General features: G+C 37.9%; 1 protein-coding gene across 1 annotated transcript; it reads left to right on the plus strand.

The window, feature by feature from the left end:
* gtse1 (G-2 and S-phase expressed 1) lies at positions 1 to 27151 on the plus strand. The gene is made up of 12 exons (XM_080207354.1): positions 1 to 93; positions 2448 to 2522; positions 8197 to 8254; positions 9009 to 9621; positions 11708 to 11869; positions 14569 to 14713; positions 16486 to 16827; positions 17402 to 17474; positions 19593 to 19844; positions 20167 to 20338; positions 22658 to 22771; positions 25931 to 27151. Exons 2-12 carry the CDS (start codon positions 2501 to 2503, stop codon positions 26015 to 26017), a joined length of 2040 nt encoding a protein of 679 aa, XP_080063480.1. The 5' UTR covers positions 1 to 93; positions 2448 to 2500; the 3' UTR covers positions 26018 to 27151.
* The last annotated feature ends 679 nt before the right edge of the window (positions 27152 to 27830 follow it).

The following is a 27830-nucleotide window of genomic DNA, read 5'->3' on the forward strand; positions in this document are numbered from 1 at the left end:
TTCTCGGTTGAAGCAGAGCGTCGCCGTTAGCGGATGGTGTGAATGTGAGAGAGAGAAAGAAAAGGAAGATAGAAAGATCACGGTCATTGAGCGGTGGGTGAGGAGGGGCGTGCATTGTCTGAGGGGTCAGTCAGTCCGGGGGGAGGAGAGTGGAGGGCAGCTCGGAGCAGCTCCTGTCCCCAGCCGCTGGACTGGACTGAGCGGCAGCTTAACCGTTAGCCCAGGGCACTGAGGCGTTTCACTCTCGGTGCACACATTTCACTGATCCACAGGCCGCGGGGAGTTCAAACCTGGTATAACACCATTACAACCCACTGGAGGATCCATCCTTCACTATGCCTCAATTCTCTGCGGAGAGGAACAGTGCTGAAGTTGTGTGAACAGTGCTGAAGTTGTGTGGCTTACTGAGTTTTGGTCGGATTGGGTTAGGAGGGAGGAGATATCAGATTGGTGTCTTGTGCCATTATTCAGGGCAAAAGGCTACTTTTTCTGAGCAGCTGTTAAGCAGGGATGACTGTGGAGTTGTTATTGAAACAAAGTGAGTTTGTGAGTGCACCCAATATTATTTAAAGGGTTACTTTTTCTTTCTAAACCTTGCACTTGTTCTGAGTACCAAAGCAAAGTGTTCTGCTGTAGGTTTTGATGTGATGCAAGTGCAACAGATTTCCATATCAGTTTAAAAATTATCTTCAAAGTAAGGTATTGTGGAACGTGAAGGGCTAAAGAAGCTAGTGAGGGAAGGATTTATTGCAAAAGGACTAGATTTTAAAAATAAAGTGTTGTTACAATTGTATAAGGCGTAGGTGAGATCAAACCTGGGGTATTGTGTCCAGTTTTGGCCTCCTTATTTGAGGAAAGGTGTGGTGGCACTTGAGGCAGGTCAAAGAAGGTTCACCACATTGACTCCAAGGCTGAAAGGGTGGTTATGAGGAGTGGTGGGATTGCTTGGGCCTATATGTGCTGGAGTTCAGAAGAATGATGGGGTATCTGATTGACATATATAAAATGCTTTTGGGTTTGATGAGGTGGGTGTTGAGATGTTCCCCCTTGTCAGACAGTCTAGAACAAAATGTCATAGATACAGAGTGAGAGGAGGCAGGTTCAAAACTGGGATGAGGAGAAACTACCTCTGAGTGGGTTGTGAGTCTGTGGAACTCAGTGCCTCAGAGTGCAGAGTCAATCAACAAATTCATGAAAGAGATAGATATGTGTTTTTGTGATGAAAATTGGGATAAAGGGCTCAGGGGAATAGGCAAGAAAGTGGAGTTGAGACCAGGATAAGATCAGCCATGATGTTAAATGGTGGAGCAGGCTCGAAGGGGTGAATTGCCTACTTCCACTCTTTTTTTGTGTTCCTATTCAACTATGAATAAAATTATGTTTAAGCAACCAAAACCAGAGTGGCAATAGGATGTTAAGATAAAGTGTGGATGGGTGCTTTTGGAGAAATGTTGAAGTTGATGAATATGCAAATCTTTCTTTTAGAGTAAATTTAATATGTTGGTTAAGTAAATCACTTATTATTACTAATTCTCATCTCTAAATTATAAATCCATATAGCTCATTATTATAAAAACTAAATATGCTGGAAATACTCTGCATCTTATAGATGCAACCATAACCTGAGTGTTTCCAGCATTTTCTGTTTTAATTTGGATTTCGAGTCTGCAGTAGACTGCTTCTCAATTAGCCAGTTCTTATGGGCTTGAATGTGTCTGGTTGTGATGCGTCTGTGGTATAATGTGATTGACTTTTAAAAAAATTATACTACTTGGAAACAGTACTTCTGTTCTTTCAGTCCCTACTGGGCCTATGATTTATGGCCAAACTTGTTTTGAATATTGCCTGATATTGAATTTTAGGAAACTTAATGTCCCTGCTTTAACTGTCTCATTGGTAACTTTTTGATTTTCTGGTGCCATACGCAAGAAACAACCCTCCAATGCTCTTATCCTCTGTTCTTGCCATCCTATACCATCACCTAGCTACATGATTCTTGCACCACTTGTCAGTCCTGCTGCACAGAGTACCTATCACCGAGCACTATGTTGCTTGTATCTTTAATATCTTATAAACTTTGGACTTGTAGATAAAATGAACTGTAATTATATGCCTGCTTAAATACAATTATTTTAATGGTTTTCACAAAAATGTTCATAATTCATGGGGTTAGATTCAAAAATAGCACTTGCTACTCCCACAGTATAAGTATTGAGCCTAAAATATGTATATTGTACTTGGATAAAACAGTACATCATCCATCTGCTTGCATGAATAATGATGCAGGAAATGCAATAAAATGAATAAAGTAGTGGGTTAATACGAGTGGGATTAACTTTAAGCAGTTTCAAGGATTAAATTGCCTATAATGCAAATGATTAGCCAGAATTGTAATTTCTGGACAGATGTACTTTTTTCATCTTTACTGTTTTGTATTACTTTTGTAGCAGTTGAAAGCTGAATCCTCCATCTCCACCAGCTGCAGAGATCAATACCAAAAATGGATGAGCAAACTGGCAAAGGTAGTCAAACTTCAGTTATTTGAGATGGCTTGTAGCAATCTAATTGTGCAGATGACTGGATTTGATGTCATGAACATAAATAGTTTTATAATTTAATTTGTTCTCTTCCAAAGCAAGTGCACACATGCCTCAGAAGGCATCAAAAGGGGCGTTAGTCAATTAGACCTAGTCTTTTGCTTTTAGGATTTCCTGTATCTCAACCAACTCATGCTGATGAGACTCTCAAAGAGCTCAGTTGCCAGCACTGAAGGTTGTGGATTTCAATCCGAGATGTGATCTCTTGATGCAGATTGTTCATATGAGATACTAAATGAGTTCTTCTTTTGTTCACATGGATATTGAAAGATCCCTGGCACTTTTCAAAAAAGAGCAGGATTTTCTGGTCCCCTGATTCAGTTCACTGCTTATTTGTCTCATCACGGTTTTGAAGCAAGAAAAATTAGTCATCTGTGTAGGGATGTGTGGGGGAAAGAAAAAAACTCCTGAAGTTGATTAGTGTTTTGGAAGGGAGGTGGGATAAGAGATGCAGAGGTAAAATACAAAATTAAGAAACCCTTTTGTTACTAAAGTAATAGGGCAGTTACTGGAAAAGTTGAGAACTATAAGTGTGAAACAGTGAGCACAGTATTGTACATATCCCACTCTGGGGAGATGCCAGGCTAATGTGACCATTTTCAGAAAAGTGGCATAATAGAAATAGGGAATTGGAAACATGATGGTCTCAGCTCCTTTGAAAATGCTTAAATTGATTTGTAGTGTACTTTATCTGTACGATAATCTCGTACATTGCAGTCATTGTGGAGTTAAGCTGGAAGATCATGCAGATTTAGTGTTGGTTTGAGAAAGTAAAATTTCAAATTGACTGTAGAAAATTGTAATACTTGTTACACATACTTGCCAAAAGCATTTGACGAGATTCCACCAAGGAGGTATTCAAGCTGTTGGAATTTGGGCTGCATCACAGTTTGAGATTGGCTGAAATGTTGGAACAGCTGGTTTTAATTTGATTTATTACTGTCACATGTATTGGTCCACAGTGAAAAGTATTGTTTCTTGTGTGCTATACAGACAAAGCATACTGTTCGTAGAGTACATAGGGGAGAAGAAAAGGAGAAGGCGTAGGATGCAGTGTTAGTCATAGCAAGTCATAGAAAGATTAGTCCATTCAAAAGTCTGATGGCAGCAGGGAAGAAGCTGTTTTTGTGTTGATTTGTGATCTGACTTTTGTACCTTTTTCCCAATGGAAGAAGGTGGAAGAGAGTATGTCCGAGCATTCGTGAGGTTGTTGATTATGTTGGCTGCTTTTCCAAGGCAGCAGGAAGTGTAGACGGAGTCAATGTATTGTAAGCTGGTTTGTGTGATGGACTGGGCTATGTTCACAACCCTTCATAGCAAGGGGGATTGAATATAAAGGTAGGGAGGTCTTGCTGCGGCTGTATAGGGCATTGGTGAGGCCGCAGCTGGAGTACTGTGTGCAGTTTTGGGCGCCGTACTTACGCAAGGATATTTTGGCCTTGGAGGGAGTGCAGAGGAGATTTACTAGGCTGATGCCGGAGTTGAGGGGGTTGAGCTATGAGGAGAGGCTGAATAAATTAGGCTTGTACTCGTTAGAGTTTAGAAGAATGAGGGGAGATCTCATTGAGACGTATAAGATGATGAATGGGATGGATAGGATAGAGGTGGAGAGACTCTTCCCGCTCAGAAAGGATAGTAGGACTAGGGGGCACAGCCTCAAGATAAAGGGGGGGGCGGTTTAGAACGGAGTTGAGGAGGAACTTCTTCACTCAAAGGGTGGTGAATCTCTGGAATTCTCTGCCCGTTGAAGTGGTGGAGGCTGCCTCGCTAAATATTTTTAAGACGCGGGTTGATGGGTTTTTGATAAGAGAGGGGATTAAGGGTTATGGGGAGAGGGCAGGAATGTGGAACTGAGCCACGACAGATCAGCCATGATCTTATTGAATGGCGGCGCAGGCTCGAAGGGCTAGATGGCCTACTCCTGCTCCTATTTCTTATGTTTATGTTCTTATGTTCTTTGTAGTCTTGGTCAGCGGAGGAACCATACCATTGCTGTGATACATCCAGAAGGGATGCTTTCTGTGATGCATCCGGGTAATAGTTATGCCAATGTTAGAGGGTGCTGCAGGGTGAAGAGCCACTACTAATTTTATAAAAATATAAAACAAACCCAGAGGACAACTACAGAAATAAGTGAGCTGTTTAGAGACTGAAAAGGCAGCTTGCATGGAGGTGGAAAATTTGGGCATGATTCTTAAGAGCACTTTGTCAGGTTTCACAGCTGAGGGGGGTGGTGCAAATATTGTAGTTGTGAAGGAGGACTTTGAAATATTGGATGGCATAAACATAGGTTGTGAAGGAGGACTTTGAAATATTGGATGGCATAAACATAGGTTGTGAAGGAGGACTTTGAAATATTGGATGGCATAAACACAAAAAGTGTTATGGGGTTTAACATCTTTGAAAGTGAATAAATCTTCAAGCTAATATGAAATGTATCCCAGGCTGCTAAGAGAAAAGGGAGAAAATAACAAGCTTTGACCATCACATTCCAGTTATCTCTGGATGCAGATGTGGTATTGGAGGACTTGCTAATGTTGTACTGTTTAAAAGGTGAGTAGGGATTGGACCTTTTTTATCCTTTCATAGAATGTGGGTGTTGCTGACAGGACCAGCATTTGTTACCTATCCTTAATTTCCTTTGAAGGAGATGGTGAGCTGCTTTCTTGAAGAACCACTGAAATCCATTTTGTACAAATCCATCCACAGTGCTGTTGGGAAAGAAGTTGCAGGATTTTGATACTGTGGCAGTGAAGAAATGGTGAGAAGTCAGGGTGGTGTGTTCCTATGTGTCTGTTGCCCTTGTCCTTAAGTTGTCAACATGCAGGTTTGGATGGTGCAATCAGAGGAGCCATGGTGAGTTGCTGCAGTGCAACTTGTACATGGTATACACTGTTTCCATTATGAGTCGGTGTGGAGTAAGTGAATGTTTTAATTTGGTGTATAAGGTGCTGATCAAGATGGCTCTGACCTAGATGGTGTTGAGCTTTTTGAGAGTTGTTGGAGCTACACGCAATTAGTCAACTGGAGAGTATTCCAGCATACTTCCTGACTTGTGCCTTGTAGAGTCGGGAGGTAAGTTACTTGCTTCTGAATTCCCAGTCTTTGACTTGCACTTGGAGCTATAGTGTATAGAAAGTTGGTTCATATAAATCAGTTTTGATTATTTTAAACAAGTGATAAACCTCAGGTTGTTGATGGTGATGGATTTGGTTGTGGTATAGCCATTGAATGTCAAGGGGAGATACTGGGATTCTCTGGCATGTGTTTAGCATAAATATTACTTGCCACTCATTTGCCCAAGCCTGACTTGAGTAGTGACACTGATTAATCAAGGACAGTCAATATGAAATGTTAAGGGCAGATCATGTATGATTAACTTATCTGTTTTTTTTTGAGGAGTTAACAGGGACAGTATGAGGATAGCAGGATTGATGTGCAGTGTAGATGTATTCTAGTAAGGCATTTGACAAAGTGAAATTAGTCAGAAAAGTAAGAGCTTGTGGGATCCAAGATAAGTTAGATCCAAACTCTGCTCAGTTGCAGGGGCAAAGGGTAATGGTTGACCAATATTTCTGTAACTGCAGTGCTGTTTCCAGTAAGTTCTGCAGAGTTCAGTAAGCGATCTCTTTCCTGGTAAATGTAATGATTTAAACCTAATCTAGGGGATTTCTAATTATCCAAAGTTTTGTGCGATTGGTAAATGAGAAATAAAGCTGTGGACAATAGGAAGAGACTGATGGATTACCTGATGGCTAGAAGATTGGTAAATGGAATTCAGTCCAGAGAAATGTGGAGGTAATGTATTTAGAGGGCAAACAAGGCAAAGGAATACACAGTAATTAGTAGAATTCTGAAAGTGTATAAGAACAGAGGGACCTTGAAGTTGAAAGACCTTGGAGTACATGTTCACAGATTTCTAAAGGAGAAAAACATCTATCTTCAAATGGGTTGCTGTCTTTTATTACCCAGGGAATAGAATGTAAAAGCATGCATAAAAACACTAGACCAGAGCACACTGCACCAATCTGATTATTTGGTTACAAAAAGGATGTGGTTGCACTACAGTGGATATGGAGAATATTTACGAGGATGTTGACAGAAATGGAGAATTTTAACTGAGCGAAATTTAAATAGTCTGGGTTGTCGTCTTTGGAACAGAGGGTGCTGAGGGAGAGTTGAGGTGTTTGTGTAGTGGATAGAAATGACTTATCTCCCTTAGCAAAGAGGTCAATAATCAGGGTGCCTAGATTTAAAGTATTTGGGAGGATTGGAGGAAGTTGAAAAATGTTTTCATCTTGAGGTTGATGGAGATCTGAAATTCACTACTTGAAAGGTTGGAAGAGGCAGAAATTTTCATTTTGTTTTAAAGAAAAACTTGGCTCGGTAGCTGAGATGCTGTAATTTAGAGGGCTGTGGACAAAGAGCTGGAAAGTGGGATGAAGCTGAATTGTTTGTTTGGCTAATGTAGACATGAAGTGAAAATTTCAGTTTGTAATTTACGTCAATTATTTAGGTTCTGAAATTGTATGCAAACTAGCCAAATGGATTTTGTCAATGATATGGAATCAGTAGACCAAGTTCAGAAATTATTTACAAATGAACAGAATACTGGCAGATGGCAGTTAATGCATGCTAAATTAAGCACTGGTCATGAAGAAAATAAAACAACACACATTAATGAATAGTGTTGAAATGATTAATGGATTTGAAGGAAATGTAGAAGTTCTCAATGGTTGTGCACAAGAAACATGAATCAATGCAGGACAGCAATCATTAAAGACTTGTGTATCACTGATTTGGTTAAATAAACAAACTCATACTGAAGCTGTATAATCCTCTGGTCAGCCCAACATCAAGTACAGTGTCTAAGTTTTAAACTTCTTTTCACATTTTGCTATATTACAGGCACTATATAAATATAAACTGTTCAATGAAGAATTCCTTCAATCCCACAGGCAAGAATTAGTGTCTCAGATGCACTGTAGACATAAGCCTAGTGCCCAAGTGCTGAGTTATAGAGTAAAATCTTTAGAAACTTGGTTTTCAACCTTGAAAGATTATTCCTGAGACGTGATCTTAAAAATGTATACAAAAAAGTTAATGGTGTAGAAAATGTAAATCCTGAAAAAAAAATTGAGTGAGATAATGATAACAGATTCAAACCATTGAAAAACAAATTTAGTTGCAATCAGAAGCTCTTCAAACAATGTTGTATACATGGAATGGACTTCTTGATAGAGGACTTGAAGCAAAAACCCTGGATTTATTTCAAAAGCAATTGGATGCTGCACTGTGGGATCTTTGTTTTTCCTCCTTCACTGCGTGATGACTGAAGATGACGGATTTTTAACTCAATTTGAGGGATTGCTGAAAGATTGTTTGCTCCAGAGCTGATGTTGACTAGTTTAAAAATGTAAAAGTTAGGAATAAAAGACAAATTGGAATAGATGTTTAGTTAGTCCTTTTTATCCTGCCCTTTAAATGGTGCAATTCAAACTTAAAGTTGCAAAAACATTCTTTAGTTGGATACCTTATGCTTAGTATTCCATGATCTTCTCTACTCAGTGAATTAATAGCATGTTATTTGTATTTTCAGATTTCAATCTTTTATCTGAAGAGAATTCTGACCTTGAAATTTTGTTATCCCCTGCAAGGTAAACTTGTAACTGCTGTAATAAACAACCAGCATGTATTTGAATGTTGTAGTCCAGTTGCAGTAAGTATTTGATGAGGTTTAAAATAAGACAATGACTACAGTCTAATTAGGAAATACAGTACACTACTGATTAAAGGTAGTTTTATCTGAAAAATATTTGCAAGTGGAAACTTGAGCCAGAACGAGGTTTCTTTGTGAAATCCAACATAAGGTCTCCATGTTTGTCCAAATTTGGAAACAGGTGTTTTAAGTGGATAATTTTGAGGATTCTAGGGCCTTGGGTATTGCTGAAAAATACATTTTGATGCTTGCTAAACAATCAGCACTCTTTTTCTCATGAAAGTATAAAGTTGTTGTTTACCCACCGTTGGTATTTGTACAATTATTCAGGTAGGCCTAAGATGAAAAACTTTGACAAAATGTCTTTTTCAGCGATATTCAAATTCTGGACTACCAAACTACTAGGATCTCCAAACGTGGTGTTTAGTGAAGCTGCAAAAGGAACTTGGGTGTTCTTAATGTGAAGGAGACTAGAGAAAACATTATTCCCAGGCTATCTTATGGAACCGGTTGAAGAACGATTGGGTTAGCTGCAGTTACTGCACAGATTTGAGGAGCAGAGTTTAATTTAGTTAATACTTAAGTCTAGTGTGCTCATACTTAAGGGATTTTAATATTTGAGCATCAAGCAGATGAAACTAAATTCATAATGCCTTTTCAATCTGAAACTAGTAGGCTTCTTTTGTCCCTAGTGGAAAAAGTGATGACGATGATGAAGTTTTTCTTGGGCCTGTTCGACACGTGGAAAAATGTGTTGCTATTGGAATTGATTTAAATTGCAAGGAAGAGGAAAGTTTGAAGTCTGCAGAAACTGTGAGTTGGAGTCCTTTGAATACAGACCAGTTTGTTGAAGTTTCCAGAGAAGCCAACTTACTAGCACAACATTTTGAAAGCCATGTGGAGGGAAAATCTAAGAAAATTGAAAATAAAATGATACGCAATAAAGTGGTGGAACAATTTATAGAAGAATCAAAACTCAAACTAACCCTTCTGAAGGGTATTAGCAGCCCAAGTTGTCCAAGAAGAGAAACCTTTGTTGTTCAAGATAGTCCACTGAGGTTCCTTCCACCTGCAATCCAGAAAAGTCTGCAGGTTTGTTCTTCCAATGTTCATCCTGGCTTTCCATTGAAATCACCTAAGAAAGCTGCTGTCCAAATAATCAACTCCTCTGTGCAGCCCTTAAAAGATTGTGGAAATCTGTCATTAGGAAATAATGTTGCTTGTACTGGTGACACAACTTTGAGGGAAGTTCCATCAGATAAACTACCAACATGTACATCAACAAAATATGTGCCATCAGAAAAGGTAAGCAGTTTCCTTGTTCTAGTAAAGCAATCAATACAAATCAGAATGCTAGATATTTGTCAAAAGTTATTTACTGTTACCTGTTGCACTTAAGTTATTTAATGTTAATTAACAATTTTAGTAAAGTGTGATGGACTGGTTAGATGCAAGAGACTTATTCTATGGTCAATCTTTTGTGGAATAGTTAATAGTAATTACAGGATCCAAGTTTTTCCATTTATGCTGCAGTATAAACATGTGTGTTTTTTCCATTGTTACAATAACAGCAAACTTCTTAACCCAACCTAAAGATGCAAATAATTTTGTTTCCCCCCGCCCCCCCCAAAGTTATCTGTTTAAATTTATATTGCATTTATTGTCCAAAATTCAAATTATTTCATTTACATCAGATGCAAATAATCTGTTCTTCCTCCTTTTCTCCCCCATCCCCAAACGTTTTGTGATAATCAATTTGTAATTCAGCATCAATAATTTCAATACAAAGAATATTTAATTTTTTATATATCTGCCCAGTTTTCATGAGATGTAGGTTTACATGTAGAATTAGACTAGGCTGTTTGGCACTGCCAGTCTATTTGATTTGAGCAGTGTTTGCCTATTCTCTTCCTTTCAGCCAACTATCTATAAGTGCTGATATAGGGTATTCCACAGCAAATTGTGATGCATCGAAATTAGTTTTTCTCATTCTGTCCTAATCTTTTTACATTTAATCACATATTTACGTCACCTCATTCAGGATTCAATCATTGGAAACCATTCCTATTGTCCCAGTTATCTTTCTGACTCTAACCAGTTGTCGTATCACTTTTGTAATCTCTTCAACCCTAATCTGAAAGAGCTCAATTGTTCCAGTATTGCTTTTTGTATTTCCTTGTATCGCACTGAATCCAGGTGAAGCTGTGCAGCACCATTTCTAGCGCCACATCTAGGAATTACCATTGGAGGAATATTTTTAAGCCCACTCCAATGCATCAGTGAATTTGTGCATGGGAACTACAAATCTCTACTGATAAATTTCCATTTGCACATATACTGAAGAGCTTTTTGAGAAAGAACGTTTACCCAAACATTTCTAACACTAAATGTTTTGTAAAACATAATTTTAGCTTCAATACCAACAAAAACAAAATTCTGGAAAATCTCAGCAGGTCTGACAGCATCTGTGGACAGAGAACAGAGCTAACGTTTTGAATCAGGTTAAATTTTAGCTTATTGCAAATATTAATAGTATACTTGGCCAGAAGTAAAAATTATTCAAGAAATATAATTTATTTTGTGATTGTTTCAGAGTATTGTCTAGACCTATGAATCAATGTTAGTAATTAAGTGATTTGTTTTGTTTTGGGTTCTGATGTCAGGAGCTCCAAGCGTGGCTGACATTGTTTAATCATGTTGGTTGTACATAATACAAGTAATCCTTTGTAGTACATTTAGTTGGTATAGAGTCCGATACTATCTGCGTGACTGACTGGAAGAATTTTATTCATTGAATTATTTTAAAACTCTGATCCATTATGGTGTTCTTGTGACTTTGTTAGACCCTTTTTATAAATGGCTTGGTAAGGTGCAAAAAAACCCTGCCTCATTTGTTCTGCAGGATAGATTGCAATCCAGTGCAAAATTAATGTTGCCACTTCCCAGTTCCTTGGATTTTTATTTTGGGGAGCTGGGGGTGGTTTTGCAGTTTAGCAGTGCCAATGCAGGGTTAGCTTGGCTGCAACCAAATTCAAATGAAAGTCCCTAACCTTACCACAGCCACCTGTTTATACTTTGCATGATATCTTCAATGTGAGGTAATCAAAAGTTCTACTCAGGGATGATTTTTATTGCCTCAAAGCAAAAGCATTGGAATATTGCAGTTGCAGATGCAGTAATGAATAGGACATTAGATGATGGATTCCATACGTAAAGAAATCTAATGGTTTTGGGCATTTATTTTAATATACTCTTCAGTTTGCTTCCTTGGGTGAGCTTACAAGATCAATAGTTGTCTTTGAATATCATGTGAAATGAAAATCCAGTAATTGATTTATCCAAGCTGCATTTATCTTCGTCTTTTATTTTTTCCCTCTAACTACCCATTCAGCCCCAGCCAGGAACTGGAGTAACGCTGTCCACAAAGAAACATTTGAATAATACTGTTTCATCAGATGATCTATCAGATACTGCTAGCATTACTTCTGATGCAAGTGATTCTCTTCATTCTAATGCCTCTAGCCATAAGAATGGATCGTTTGCTCTGAACCAGGTATGGGCTAACAGTCTGAGACACTTATTCAAGAACAAACTGCATAGGAACTTGTGGGTTTTACATTATAATGAATAAAAATCCGTGTTTAAAATAAATGAGTTTAATCAGCAATTTTATAACTTTTGTGTCCAAAAGTAGATATTGACACGAATCGGCCTGTGACTTCTAGTTCCAGCCAATCCCTTGCAAGAGTAGATGCCAAAATCCGAAGTCATCTCATTTCAATATAGTTGACAAATTATGGTCCTGGTTTTGATCTGAACAATAACAATATTTTTTGTCTCGGTTTCTAAAGAGGAGGTATGAGATAATTGTTCATTTTAGTTGAGTACCTTCTCAATTGGAGAAACAGCAGTCTTGCAGTGAATGTTTGTGCTCACTTATGTTTGCTAAATGTGTTATTTTAGTTGTCTGAAACTTACAATGGCTTTTCATCAGAGACATTTGGTCAACTTCTTAAACTTGTGTTTGGCTACTGATTTTAAAATCTTAAGAATTCCTTTTTAAAAGAGTAATCACAGGCCTTCAATGCTGTGTGATGCTGCAAGTACTATTTGACTCCTGGTGGAAAGTTATGTCAAATGAAAGCATGATCACGATCGTGCTCAATTACCTTTCCCAACACAGCCAATTGAAACTGTCCAAACTTATAAATGGAGAGTGATAATTTGGGGAAGGTACCTTGCATGCAATTCCCATGGATCTGCATTTCACTATTGATTCAGTGCCCTCAAAAGGGGAAATATTAGAGAAGGAAAAATAAGTGAAAATTTCCTGTCAAAATACTTTTTTTAGTAAAGGGCATCTCTTAATTTTCTTAATTGTTCAAGTTGACGCAGTCCATATGCAGGCTCAGAACAACTGATTCAATTGCCAGAAGGTGATTTTGCTGTGAAAATGTTGGAGCTCGCTTCTTTTAGATACACAACTCTGGTCCTTTTGCACAGAAGTGTTTTGAACTTCAGTTCAGATCAGTATCTTACAGTGAGCAGAAATGATGGAATCTTGAGCATTCCACACCAACTCATGGTAGACCTGAGGTATTTGGCTTGCTATTGCTGCATACTTGTTGTGTATAGTGTAATACTTTCAGATATTAAAGGTACAAAGCCTCATCCCTTGATCTATGTATGTTTTCCAATTGTTCAAGCTTTAATCTTTTCCATGACAAATGATGGCTTTGGCAAACATTGTTTTTAAAACCTCCATGTATTTGTGTAGTTTTTACAATTACAAATAAAATTATAGATTAACTGCCTTTCAGAATGATGATCCTTCTAAAATACATTCCATGCCCCAAACTTTCAATTATTTTCTCCGCCCCCTTCGTCTTCCAAACTTCACCCCTTCTCCAATACATCCAGATTTAGTCTTGGATTGATCCCGATAGTGGCATGGTGGTTCAGTGGTTAGCACTGCTGCTTCACAGTGCCAGGGACCTGGGTTCAATTCCTGGCTTGGGTCACTGTCTGTGTGGAGTTTGCACGTTTTCCCATGCCTGCGTGGGTTTCCTCCAGGTTCTGTGGTTTTCCCCACAGTCTAAAAGATGTGCTGGTTAGATGTATTGACCCAAACAGGTGCCAGAGTGTGGCGATTAGGGGAATTTCACTAACTTCACTGCAGTGTTAATGTAAGCCTTACTTGTGACTAATAAACTAATAAACTTTACTTTAGATGTTACAGTACTGTTGTTAAATCTTGGATTTCCAGAATTGACAACTTGATGCAAGTTAAAATAGAACTAATGCTGATTATATAAAAATCATATAACTATATTACTGGAAAAGATTGGTTGCCCTGCTTCAATTCTTGTAAATAGTTCACTTTTTTTCATATCTAATTGTGTAATGCATTTTTTTTCTGAGGGGTAAGTGAAACTCATTTTCCTGTGAGGCCCTATTAATGAAGGGAATGGGGCAAATGTCTGACACCTGCTCATCAAGAAGTGATTCAATACAGGGAAGGTGTTGTATTTTTGATGGCCAAAAATCTTGAAGTCAGACATTCCTGTAACTATCTGTTAAAATAGATGTTTAATTTTTCTAACTATAAGCATCTATTCTTATGCCTTCAATAGCAACAATGTTGCAGGTTTGACTTTCATCCTTTTATAAGCTACATTAGAGGCTTGGGCTTTGCAAAATGCTTGCTAAGATTTTGAAGACTGTAGTATCACTGTTGTTCCCTCTGGACAGCTTAAAGTTTACATTAGATGTGCAGCACAAAATGGACTTTTTGTCCATTCAGTCCATGGTGGTGTTTATTCTCCATTAGAGCATCCTTTCCTTTTTTTCCTCCTCTAAATCTATCGTGATCCTCTTTCCTCGTACCTAATATGCTTATCTGATTTCTCCTTTAAATGCAGGTATACTACCTGTGGAAGCAAGTTTAACTTTCTCACCGTTTCCCAGAAAAGTTTTCTTGGTTTGAGGTTGGTGTATGTGCACTACAAGATTGTTTTTATTCCTCTGTCCAACCTAAACCTGCTCCTTCCAAATAAAGTGATCTCTCTGTTCCTATCAAAATGTACTGCCTCATTTTTAGTTTACTTTTATTCATTGAAATTCATTTGCTGGCTATGTCTGGGTTTTGGAATACGAGGAAAAATGGGAGGAGAAAGTTTGAACAACTTATGCATAGGAAAACCTTTTTTTAATACTTTTACAATCTAAGCAGAAGACTTGGTTTTCTTGTAGGTAAGCCAATCAAAAATATCTGGGTCTAAAGCTTTGGGTTCCCTGAAGAAGCCCAGTGCTGGCTTGGCAGTAAGGACTCCCAACCATACATCATCTACATCCAGTGTCCATTCTAGTCTTCACAATTTCATGAGTGGTGGCAAAGGCAAGTTGGATTTTTAATTTTAATGTTTTGCAAATCAAAAATTGTGGAATTTGGGTTTTGGTTTTCATATCTGACACTTTAAAATGGGGATATTTTGTTTACTTTGACACATCACATCCAATGAAGTAGAACTACCTAACATCCTAAATGTACTCTTATCCCTCTGGCAGCTGTTAGCTCTGTTCCAGACTTGAATGTATTCACATTATCCTGCGTTCAAAATAAGCCCTTTGCTGTTCTTGTCTTATAGTGGGGATTAAATTCTTGGGCTGGAATGTTAACAGCAGTTCACTCGAGCGGGTTTTTCCCAAGCCAGTGCAGTGAATGGAGATTTGACTGGGTGCCAAATTCTCCGATTTTGCAGCAGCAGGAGCATGGTGTGAATGGCCATAGATCATGCCCAAGATTTTTTTATCCATACCCCTCAAAGTGCTGTAGAACTACCAGATGTACAAGAACATTCCTTTATATTTCTCTGGTTAACAGGTTACTACTTTGAGTTGCACTTTATCTGTAATATAGTGATGGCTAGGGAGTGATAGCACCTATTGATGGACCAAGAGCTAGAAAGTGGATATGGGCTAGATGGCTGCTTGTCAATGGACATTGACATGTTGGGTGAATGGCCTCCTTTTTGTTTTGTAAATTTCTGATAATAGCAATATGTTCTGGAATGCTGGTGTGTAAATGAAAAACTGCTATATTGGATAGAAAACATGATTTGTGCAACAAGGCATGCCTTTTATGAATTCCAGTTGAAGTCCACAAGGCTGTCCATAATCCCTTGATATCCCAAACAACAAATAATCTGCTATATCCTTGAAAATAGTTGATGTTTGTTTTAAAATAAACAATGAGCATTTGGGATACTTTTAAAAATGTGTCTGATTTAAATTCTGTTCCTGGCAGTATAATATTTATGAAAGGCAATATCTTAGTTTCAAATTCAAAATGACCTGTTTTTTGTCTTTTGTGCATGCTCCACCATTCAATGAGATCATGGCTGACCTGATTGCAACTTCAGCTGCACATTCCCTGAACTTTTTATCCCCCTGCTTATCAAGAATCTACGTACCTCCAACATTTAAAAAAATATATATATTAAAGGCTCTGCTTCCACAGCTTTTTGAAGACGAGTTCCAGGGACTTGACTCTTGAAAAATAAGTTCTCATCTCCATCCTAAATGGACAGCCCTTTAAACTGAACCCTTGTTCTTGATTCTCCCACAATGCACCCTGTCAAGACTCAGAATCTAATGTTTCAATCAAGTTGTTTCTTACTCCAGCAGATACAAGTCTAGCCTCTCCAACTTTTCCTTATAAAAACACCTCACCCAATCCAGCTATTTAGTAAACCTTCTCTGAACTGCTTCCAATACATTTACATTCTTCCTTCAATAAGTAGACCAATACTGGTATAGGGTATTACAGATGTGGGTCTCTCTATAACTATATAACTGAAGCATAATCTCCTACTGTTGTGTTCAATTCCCATTACAATAAATAGTGTTCTATTAGCATTGTTAATTCCTTGCTGCACCTGCATACTATCCTTCTGCAATTCATGTACTAAGATATCTGGATCCCCTCTGCATCTCAGAGCTCTGCAATCTCTCACTGTTTGGATAATATTCTTCCTTTTTATTATTTCTGCCAAAATGAGCAACTTCACACTTTTCCACATTATACTGTTTGCCAGATCTTTGCCCACTCAATTGATCTATAGTTTCTGGTTTTGTTTTAGTTTTAAATACTTGCAATTTCTTTTTCAGTGGTGTCCATGAATATGCCCTTAAACTCATCAAAACCACAAACCTCCAAAAATGGTAGCAGAATTGCTGCCCCAAAGAGCAAGTCAAGTTCTACATCTGCAATTGATGTTTCAAAAACAAAATTAATGAAACCAGTGACTACTTGTAAACTAACCACTTCCGGAACAGTCAATCAGCAAGGGTCAGTGATACAGACTCTGCCCAGTAAAGGTTCACAAGTAATTGAAATGAAGGTCGATGCTAAAAGCAAAGCAAATCAAATTGTAAATGCATTAGGAAGAGATCAATGCTCAAAGGCTAAGACATCTATTGTTCTTAGTCACGCTTCAAAAAGATCGAGTGGTAAGTGTGAACATGTTTAAAAATATACATTTTGATCTTTTAATGCCAAATTTTTATACAATTTGGGATTGCTAATTGTCAGTCTAGGCTAAACTATTAAGTACATGTTTATCACATTGGTTGAAATGACTTCATTGTTTTCAGTGGAAAGTAGATGGCAGTTGAAAAGTTCATGGGATTGGGGACAGGGAAAGATGATATCCTTGACTGATCTGCATCTACCAAAACAAGATTATATTATGCTTAGTTTTCCAATTATATTTTAATGTTACCTTTGATAGACATCCTAAGAATTATTTTACATTTTTGAATAATAGTAATTATAGTCAAAACACGAAGGGTGGTTTATTCTATTAGATTCGAGACTGTGATCTTTGCTGTATAAGATCTAAATAACAGGACTTGCTAACATTTGGAGAATATTTTTAATCTTTTTTGGGAGGGATTTGCGGAGGGAAGTGATTTGTGTAATTTTTCCTTATTGCATCAATCTTGTTGGATTGCTTCATTTTTATCTTGTGCAAAAAAAAATCTGACTTGGAGACTTCATTGTTTTTATTAACTCTCATTTAAGCACCTTCACCTCGAACCACAAGGCCAAAAATAACAGAACCAAAGAAGCTGTTGTCTTGCAGTGCAATTGAGAGGTAATGAGAAATTTCTAATTGCAACAGAATGTCAAAATAGCATATCAGACGATATAATTTGTAAATGTTCCTCCTTCACATCAAATAAACAAAATGTTAATCCTTTGACCAGCACTATTGGGTTATTGACCCAAAGGTAATGCAAGCAAGCTCAGTACTATTTTTACTCCAGCCACGTTTGTGCTTTAATAGCATAAATCCACTGGATAGCAATTGAACTTTTCCCAGTGTTAGGTTTTTTTTGGTTTTCATTCTCCTCCCCCCACCACCTGTATCTCAGCTTGGAGAACCTTGTTCCTTGTTTAATAAAGTATTTTTAACTGAACAAAAAATTGGTACATGTGCATATTCCTCAATGGTAAATAGTGCTTATATCCATGCTGCTTAGTGGTGTCTCAAAGAATGAGTGAAAGCACGATAGTTTGAACTCAGCCATGGAATTCGGTTCCCCCTCCATTCTCGTTCAAAAAGAACACGAGTTATCCCTAGCTCCAACCTGACATATGCTCGGAACTTGTTTCCTCTTGTCTTTTTTCTGTATGCCCTTACTCCGTTCGTTTTGCCCATTAGAGTCCAGAAGGAAAAGTTGGGCCTATGATAGCAAACACTGCATATTGTTATCTACCCTTTTTTAAAAAAAAAATCAAAATATCATTTTATTCAATGCCCACCTTCAACCCCTTTCAGCTTGGAAGCTACTCGTCCATCGCCGACCTTATTTTCTCAAGTATTTGTGCTGTTGTCTTTCAAATATTATGGCCAACTTTTCCATTTCTCCGATTGGGTTGTCCCTCTATCTCAGCAGTGAAATGGCCCTAAACTAAAATCACAAATGACATCTAATTCTCTCTTGAATATCTCTAATGAACTTGCCTACACCACAGAAGATGCATAGCACTTGCTGTGTGAAAAAGCTTTTCCTCTTGTCACTATTGTTCCTTTTGCCAATTATTTTAAATCTGTGCCTTCTGGTTCTTGATCCTTCCACCAGTAGAAACTGCTCCCTATTTTTTTCTTTATCTAGATAAAGATATTCAACAAACTGAACTGCTACTTCAATGGCTTATGCACAGGTTACTCTGCTCCCATACCTCCCTTTTTAGAATTGTATCCCTTAGTTTATATTGTCTGTCTGCATTCTTCTTACCAGAATGAATCACTTAATATTTGTGTTAAATTTCATCTGGCATTGCCTGCCCATTCCACTAATCTGTCTGTCCTTTTGGAGTTGGCATGATCCTCTTTGCAATTCAGTTACCAGTCTATATCTGCCCAAGATCTCTTAACAGTGCACTCTTGTTTTATCAGACTGGCTGCTGTTCAGTCTTAGTTTGAAACAATTTGCTGCAGTTAAACCACAAAATATCAAAAACATTGTCCTCCTCCCCAAACTCCATACACTAGCACGCTTTCCATTTCCCCCTTTGGGTTGCTGGTTGCACTCCTGAGATATGTTCTCCATGTCACAATCTGCCCATCTCCTCCATCTCCAAAGCATTGTCCAATTTTACACATGCCTCGGCTCAATTGTAATTAATTTCCATCCCTTAGTTTGTCATCTCCACGTTTAACTATTTCAACATTCTCCTAGCCAGTCTGCTGTTCTTATCATCTTTTAACATCAAGTGTAAAACTCTGCCTTTACTGTTATCTATCATTCCTGTCTGTCTTTGCTGTCCTTTTTTTAAAATTATTTTGTTCTTAACAGTTCTTCATGCCCTTGGTTTTCCCTATCTGGTCCTAACATCCTTATTTTTCTTGGACCTCCCACAAGTGGTTGCTTCCCTCAATAAACTGAGTCAATTCTAGCCTTTTCTGTATTCAGCATTGTTGACAGTACCTTCAGCTGCTAAGTCCCCAGTGCCTAAATTTCTCCACTTCATTTTTAAGACTTAAGTCAACCTTGAATGCCATCTTTTGGTCAGCTCTGTATTGTGTTTGGAGAAGAAATGTGGTAACCACTGTGTAGATAGTTTTTACTAGGTTCTGATGTCTTGAGTGAGGTTGTAGAAATATTTTCCTTTGTTCTAAATTTGGGATTTTTTTCCAAATATTGGATTATTCTCAAGTTGTAATCTTTCCATTTACATCTTGCTAATATGTTTACCTTTTCATTAGTGGTAGAGAGATTTGTACTCCAAACAAACTACTTGCTCAAGGAATGTTACAAACACCTACCATTCGAAACAGACTATCTTCGGTAACGCCTGGCACAAGACGTTTATCTGCTTTACCCACACCATTAAGTCGCCGCAGGTCAGGTATTCCATCATTCACTCCACGAACACAACCAAGACCTGGGTCATCATCTCACCAAACAACATCCCATCACAACCGTTCTATGTCAGCCAGTGGAACTATTCAAACAAGGTGAGGGAGGGAAGCTCTCTGGCATATTTTAGTCTTTTTTTTTACTAGCTAGAAGATAGTTGTTGTCTTTGTAACAAAAAAAAATGTTTGCATGCCTTTATTATTCAATAGGGAATTAACTTCAAAGATTTTGTTTTAAAAATAGATATTGGTGAAAGACTAAATTCCACTTTCATATCATCTCTTCCATTACCAGACTAATAGTGCAATTTATACTAGTGACTTTCATCTGAGAGGGTTGTAGCCAGTTCTGCCATTTTCCAAAATGTTTTTCAATGTTTGCAGTTTGAGACATTTTCTAACTCATTGCGTGTTTCAGTAGTGAACAGAAAACTTTGAGAAAGCCACAGGTTCTTTCTTCATCCGGTTCCTCTGAAGAGGAGATGTCTCTATCTCTGGTTCCTTGCTACCTGGATTTCTCTCCTGATGATAAACCACAGACTCTGTGTCAAGAGAAACTTAAAGAAAATGCACCCGAGACTCCAATCAAGGAGGTATGAATGTACTATAGACCAAACAAAGTTTAATACTGCAATATAAAAGCTACTCTGATAAAGCTACTAGTTGAAGCATCTGAATGTAGTTATTTCAAAAATGATTTTGTAGCATCATTACTCTTTCCTTTTTCTATCAAATATAATTAGAATTCTATATGCTTTACCTTTTTAAATTCTTACTTATTTTCTTCTAGATCTTCCTTTTTGGGAACTGGGAGCAGCATCAGTACTTGATTAGTTTTAATACTTCATGTTCTCTAGGGAAACAGCAAGAGATGAAAAATTTTGTTTTTTTTTTACAAGTTCTACATTAGAATAAATTTTTGAAGAAGTACAAATGTTGTTGCATTCAAGACGGGCAATATTGACTAGGGTGAATCATTCTAAAACTTTGTAGGAATCTTGCATTAGCTACCCAAAAAGGACGCAAGTTCATTTCATTATTATTTTGGATGGAGGCTGCCGCCTTAACTCACATTAGTTATTTTACACAGCCCATTTCTGTTCTGTTCTGTTCCAGTAGTTCTTACTGGTCAATGCCAGATATATTTGTGTGGTTTGCTGGGCTACTTCAGAGGGCAATCAACTACATTCATGAGGGTGTCACAGAACCCAGATTGGTAAGGTTCCTTCACTAATTAATCAGTTGGTGTTTTCTGGCAAACCAACAATTTAATTGTAATTTTTTAACAAAGCCACTTTTTTTTTAATTTTCACTTCTCTGAATTATTACTCCAAGCCTGTGATTACTAGGCAGTGGTTAGCACAGCTGCTTCACAGTGCCAGGGACCTGGGTTTAATTCCAGCCTCAGGCCACTTGTCTCTGTGGAGTTTGCACATTCTTCTTGTGTCTGTATGGGTTTCCTCTGGTACTCTGGTTTCCTCCCAAGTCCAAAGATGTGCAGGTTAGATTAAGGGGCAATTTATCATGGCCAATCAATGTCAGGGGGATTAGGAAAATAAATGTGAGGATGCAGGAATAGTGCCTGGGTGGGATTGTGGTCAGTGCAGACTTGATGGGCTAAATGGCCACCTCCTGCACTGTAGGGATTCTATGACTAGTCAGGGATCAATGTTGGGACCACAATTATTTAGTTTAAATAGATGATTTAGAGTTGGGGGACCAAGTGTACTGTGTCAAAGGTCACAGATGACACTAAGATGAGTGGTAGAGCAAAGTGTGCAGAGTACACTGAAAATCTGCAAAGGGATGTAGATAGTTTGTGAATGGGCAAGGGTCTGGCAGATGGAGTATAATGTTGGTAAATGTGAGGTCATCCATTTTGGTAGGAATAAAAGCAAAATGCACCAGTATTTAATTGGTAAAAAGAGGGACCTTGGTACAGAGGGACCTTGGTGTCCTTGTGCATGAATCACAAAAAGTTGGTTTGCAGGTGTAGCAGGTAATTTAGAAGGATAATGGAATTTTGTCCTTTGCTAGAAGGATGAAGTTTAAAAACAGGGGAGGTTATGTTGCAGTTATATATGGTGCTGGTGAGGCCACATCTGAAGTACTGTGTACGGTTTTGGTGGTCTTACTAGAGAAACGATATACTGGCACTGGAGGGGACACAGGTGATTCCGGTGCATTGCCTTATGGGGAGAGACTGCGTAGACTCTTTGGAATTTAGAATGAGGGGGGAGCTTATAGAAACATAAAATTATTAAGGGAATAGATAAAATAGAAACAGGGAGGTTTTTTGCACTGGGAGGTGAAACCAGAACCGGGGGTATGACCTCAAAATAAGAAGGCAAAGATTTAGGACTGAGTTGAGGAGGAACTTCATCTAAAGGGTTGTGAATCTGGAATTCCCTGCCCAGTGAAGCGGCTGAGGCTACCTCATTGAATATTTTTAATGCAAGGACTGATGTTTTTGAACAGTAAAGGAATTAAAGATCATGGTGAGTGGGCAGGTAAGTGGAGCTGAGTCCACAAAAAGATTAGCCGTGATCTTATTGAATGATGGAGCAGACTTGAAGGGCCAGATGGCCTACTCCTGCTCCTAGTTATGTTCTAATTATTGCCAAGCTGAAAGATTTGTTTATTTCCTGACTTGCTCTCTTCCTGTCTCCGTCCACCCCATCCCAGTTTAAGCAGAAGTATATCTTCTAATATTTTATGGTTTAAGTTACTTACTTTTAAGTGTTTTCTATTTTGATCGACTGTTAAAAATGTTTGCTGTATGTGTTGGCCTTTAGTTAAACAATGCTTTATAGAACAATTTTTGTAATTGCGTTTTTGAATAATTAATTTTCACTGCTTTAAGACCAATGTAATTCATTACTTTCATTCATATTAATTTTTTCCCCCCATAGAATCTTTTAGTTGAAGTTTGTACAAAAATTAAACTAAATGAAGACCGGCCACTTATTGACCTCTCAAATACTCCTGATCTAAAGAGAGTTGCACCAATGAAGGCTCCTGAACTGGTAAGTTACTTTAAGATTGATTGGCTCACTTTCACAAGCATAAATTGCAAATTTAACACTTAATATCCCAACAATGCCTATGAACTGTGGTTGATGATCTTTAAAGCCCAGGCTTACTTTGTAAAACTCACTGGTTCAATTTAATTTTGGTTTTGTGGACTAAAGCTTGAAGAATTATCATAATAGTAAATTCTAAATCAACACATTGCCAGTTAGTACTAACAAATCTATGTAGCCAAGTTAATGTTGATTTGTGTTTTGAGCAGTAGCAGGCTTCTGAGGTGGAGATGGTTTGAATACAAACAAAGCATATTCTCATAGAAGGAAAGAAAGGGTGTCCAAAGCTAGAAACCCTAGGTGACAAAAGTGGTAATATTCCCTTTAACAAATCTCCAGCACAGCACAGAAGACCATTTTGGTTGCCTATTCCAGTTTCCAGTTGCCTGTGCCAGTTCTCAAAGCAATTCAGCCGGTTTGATTTCCCCTATCTTTGCTCCATAGCCCTGAAAATCTTTTTTAAGATAATCTAATACTCTTTTGAAAGCCAGTCTCCTTCATACTCCATTTCCAAATCCTAACAATTTGCTGCATTAATTATCGTTTCCTCCTAGTTGCTTCTTTTGCAATTTGCCTTTTAATTGGTATCCTTTGGTTCTCAGCTTTTCATCAAACTCTCTATCTTCTCTGTCCAGGTCCCTTATTTTGAACACCTCCATCCAATTTCCTCACCATCTCCTTTTTCCCTAAGGGCAACAGCCCAGCTATCCACATAATGAAATCTCTCATTACTTTTGCATAAATCTTTTCTGTGCCCTCTAAAGCTTTCCCATACTTCCTGTAGTGAGGTTACCAGCATTGGAATTGTATTCCAGTTCTCCAAATCCAGTTGTATTTGAGTGAGTGCTTTATAAAGGTTCACCATAGCCTGCTTTTATATTGTCTGCCTCAAAGTTTTTGATCCCTTATGCTTTATTAACTACTTTCTCAACCTATCCAGCCATCTTCAATGATTTGTGCATGTCTACCTCATGGCTTCTCTGTTCCTGCACCCCTTTTAGATTTGTATTCTTTGTCTTATATTGCCTCTCCTCATTGTTTCCATCAAATGTATTACTTCACATTTCTCCAAATGATCATTTGCCACTTGATTGCCCATTCCATCAGCCTGTCTTATCACTATCCTCCTCAGATTGCAATTATCCCAAATTTTGTGTTATTTTCAGATTTGGAAATTGTCCTGCAAACCTAAATCTAATCATTAACATAGGTCAAGAAAAGCAGTGGTCCTAATACTAACCGCACTATACACTGTTCTGCAATTCAAAAAAACAACTACTTCAGGAGAAAACCAGGCTAAACTCAAAGGGCAGTTGAGAAAAGGTATATAAGAGCAAGTAGTCAGCAGGTAACATAAAAGAAAATCCAATATTGTTTTTTTTTAGAAAAGGTAAAAAGATAATTAAAGGATTGATTGTGTTGGTTTGGGACAAATGTCAAAACTTGTGGTGGTAGAGGGTATGACTGAGACACTTAAGTGCATGCTTTTCCATCAAGTCTTTACGTAAGAGGATGAAGTTAATGTAGTAGAGGAGGAAGTTGTTAATATTAGATTGGACAATAGAATGGAGGTGCTAAATCGATTGCCGTCACTCAATCATCTGGTCCCGGTTTCCTGACAATACTGCTAAACTGTTATCCTATTCAGTGTTCTTGTCTCCAACATGTTTTTTTTTCTAAGGGCTGAAAATACTTTTGGATATTGAATCCCCCAGGACTGAGATGGGGAAGCGAAGAGTAGGAGTTGAAATTGGCTGTTAGAATCTAATTGTAAAAAGGGATTTAAAGAAACACAATGTAAATACTTAAAGATATAGCTTAATATTGTTGTTGAAAGTAGGAAATCACAGGTTGCTGAGGGAATCAAAAATGGAGGTACCAGAAACAGTGTTCACAATTGTTCATTCTGTCTTGTATATGGGAGTGCTACCAAAGAGTTGGAGGATTGCAAATGTAACCCCCTCGATTCAAAAGAGGAGAGAAACCTGGTGGCTACTAAATAGTCAGTCTAATGTTTGCAGTAGAAAAGCTGCAAGAGACCACTCTTGTGGATAAAATTAATTGACATTTGGGGAATCACACATAATGAGTCATAACCAGCACTGATTTGATTGATAAATCCTGTCTCAATAATCTAAGTGACGAGAGGGGTGATGAAACAAATACAGTTGGTGTATTTGAGCTTTCAAAAGGTTCAAGTTCTACATATCAAACTTAGCATGCAGGATTAAATGAGTAATAGTAACTTGGCTGAGGGATAGGAGGCAAAAAATTATGGTGAACATATTTTCTGACCAGAGGCTTGAGCATGGGGTTTCTTAAAGATTGGTTATGCAACCATGACATGAATGCCCTGGTTGGAGAGTACAATTTTAAAGTTGCTCATGATACAAAACTTGGATGTTATACTTGGCAAAAAGCAGAGGATAGTTAACCAGACATTTCAGGATTGGATAGATGTGGGATACTAATTTAAAGGGGGTTGCAAGAACAGAGGGACAAGAACAGAAGTGTATATTCGCAATCTTTTTGAAGGTGACAGGGCAAGTTAAGTTGGCTAAGAAGGTATATGGGATGCTTTGCTTTGTAATGGGATCCCTGAATCCAAAAACAAGGTAGTTCTGCTATATATCTTTGCAATCACCAGTTAGGCCTCAGCACTGGTGTGTAATTTTAGGCATCACATTTTAGGAACAATGAAGGCCTTAGGGAGGGAAATAGAAGGGATTGATCAGTTTTATCAAGAGATAGAAGCAGCTGTGATTGTTTGCTTTGGAGCAGAGATGGCTGAGGGACTCCAACCATACCAGATATTATTGCTGACTAGCCAGATCCTAGAGGAAAACCTGTTTACTAATCAATATATTTTTTGTACTTTGAAAATGAGGGGGTTACTGTCAAAACACCTTTACTTTTTTACCTCCGTTCTCTCAGGCAAGATGTCTCTATTAACTGCCCTTAATTAATCACAGGACATACACTGTTTTCTTTACCAATTTGTAATATCAATATAAAGCTGAATGGCTGCCTTCTGTGCTAGAAGATTATATTCTGTGTAGCTCCAGATTTTCAACTTTTTTCTAAAACTAAATTTTATTTCAGCTTATAGATTTCAGCTCTCCTCTGATAAAGCTGAGCCCTGCAAACAAGGAAAATGTGGATGTGGACTCTCCTTTACTAAAGTTTTAAAAAAGGTCTTGTCTTGGTCTATAATTACTATATATTATTGTTTTAAGATTGCTTTAATCTTATTCTTCAAACTGTTGTTTTTGTGTATTTACTTTTTGTTTCTAAATCGCTAGATGGACTGACTGTCAATATCATTCTTTTGCATTACTGTCTCTGGACCACTAATCTTAAATGGTAAATACTATCATTAAAGAAGCACTTTGTTTTTCTTTTTCTGGTAGTGAAATTTGTTTATTGAGATGACATTTTAGTTAACAAAGTAGAGGGGAAAAAATAAAATGTAGGAGTAATTTTTCCAGAGTTTGTTCCAGATGTCCGTTCCTATTTACAATGTATAGATTTTCTTGTTGAAATGCTTAAAATCTAAACTGTACTGATTTTAGCCAGATTATTAGAACACCATATTGTAGAAAATGGGTCCTTTCTCACTGCGTTGGAAGTATATATGGAAAACTTCGAGGTATTATCTTACTTTCTGTAAACTCGTGTGGATTAGATTTTGTGCTGAGATCCTATAGCAGAAAATCAGTATTGCAGGATGTACAGCATTTACTGAAATTATAAAATGCATTTACTTTTGTAAATAAAGAAATAAATTTTATGGTACAAGTACTAAAGTGAAGTTTGTTTATCATCAATATATAATTATTGGAAAACAAACCTTCCTAAAATGTTCCAATTCAACTCTTCTTTTTTCTGACCTCAGACTGACAATTTAGGGAATTTTTTTTTATGGGGGGTTTTGTATGTGGAGTTGACCTCTGACTGACGACTGTAACATTTAAGGTACACATATACTTGAGCTTAGTTACATTAGACCCTGCATGAGCTCAAGAGGCAGAGTGAACAGCAGACTGGGGAGCAGGTGAAGAGAAGGGTCAGCTCCATTCTGCTGAGATAGCTGTGTTTCAGAAACCTTGAGAGAGACTGTGATTGGTGCTTAGGATCCCAGTGGCAATAATGGCTCTGTGAAGCTGGCAGCTGGGGCAAAGGAAAGCCTGTATACCGTTGGGATCTGTTCAGTAGCTAGAAAGCTGAAATTTGTGCGGAGAGCCTTGTGAATCTATTGAGATGCGGTCTGGAAGAAACTGAACAATTAAGAGATAAGTGGTCATTGGGGCAGTCTGAATTGAAGCAACTGTAAGGGAAATCTGAAGCTATATTTTCAAAAATTAAATACTTCAAGGCAGTCGGACTTTGAAGACTTTTTGTGACTTACTGATGTCCGGGTGTATTGAGAAATTTGTGGAATGTGTTTTGATTTATGTCTGTTAATTAACATGGAGTTGGTGGCATGTCTGACTGCAGTTTGTTACTGTTTACCTCCTATTAGATAGTGTTGATTGGTTTGTTTGCTTTTGACTTTTATAGTAAAATTTATTTTTGTTTAAAAATTTAATTTGTACTTTATTTTCTTAACTGGGACTTCAAATGTTGTCTATCTCAATAAACAGAGGTTACTAGTCCTTAAGCAGGTCATAATAAAATTTGGGGGTCTTGTCTGGGATCATAAAAATAATCTGCAGGCAGAATGGTGGCACAGTGGTTAGCACTGCTGCCTCCATGCCAGGGACCTGGTTTGATTCCCAGCTTGGGTGACTGGGGAGTCTGCACATTCTCCGTGTCTATGTGGGTTTCCTCTGGGTGCTCCGGTTTCCTCCCACAGTCCAAATGATGACGTACTGGTTATAGTCAGAGGTTTATAGCATGGAAACAGGCCCTTCAGCCCAACTTGTCCGTGCTGCCCTTTTTTCTTTAAACCACTAAGCTAGTCCCAATTGCCTGTGTTTGGCCCATATCTCTCCTATATGCA

This window comes from Carcharhinus amblyrhynchos, chromosome 19, assembly GCF_965287045.1.
Source record: "Carcharhinus amblyrhynchos chromosome 19, sCarAmb.v2.hapA, whole genome shotgun sequence".
Taxonomy (NCBI): Eukaryota; Metazoa; Chordata; class Chondrichthyes; order Carcharhiniformes; family Carcharhinidae; genus Carcharhinus; species Carcharhinus amblyrhynchos.

Excerpts from the sequence above, each read along its gene's own strand:
- gtse1 (XM_080207354.1), top strand. The coding sequence starts at position 2,501 with ATGGATGAGCAAACTGGCAAAG. Across the intron at positions 14,714-16,485 it reads TTTCATGAGTGGTGGCAAAG|TGGTGTCCATGAATATGCCC; the intron begins GCAAGTTGGATT and ends TTTCTTTTTCAG. Across the intron at positions 20,339-22,657 it reads CCGAGACTCCAATCAAGGAG|AATCTTTTAGTTGAAGTTTG; the intron begins GTATGAATGTAC and ends TTCCCCCCATAG.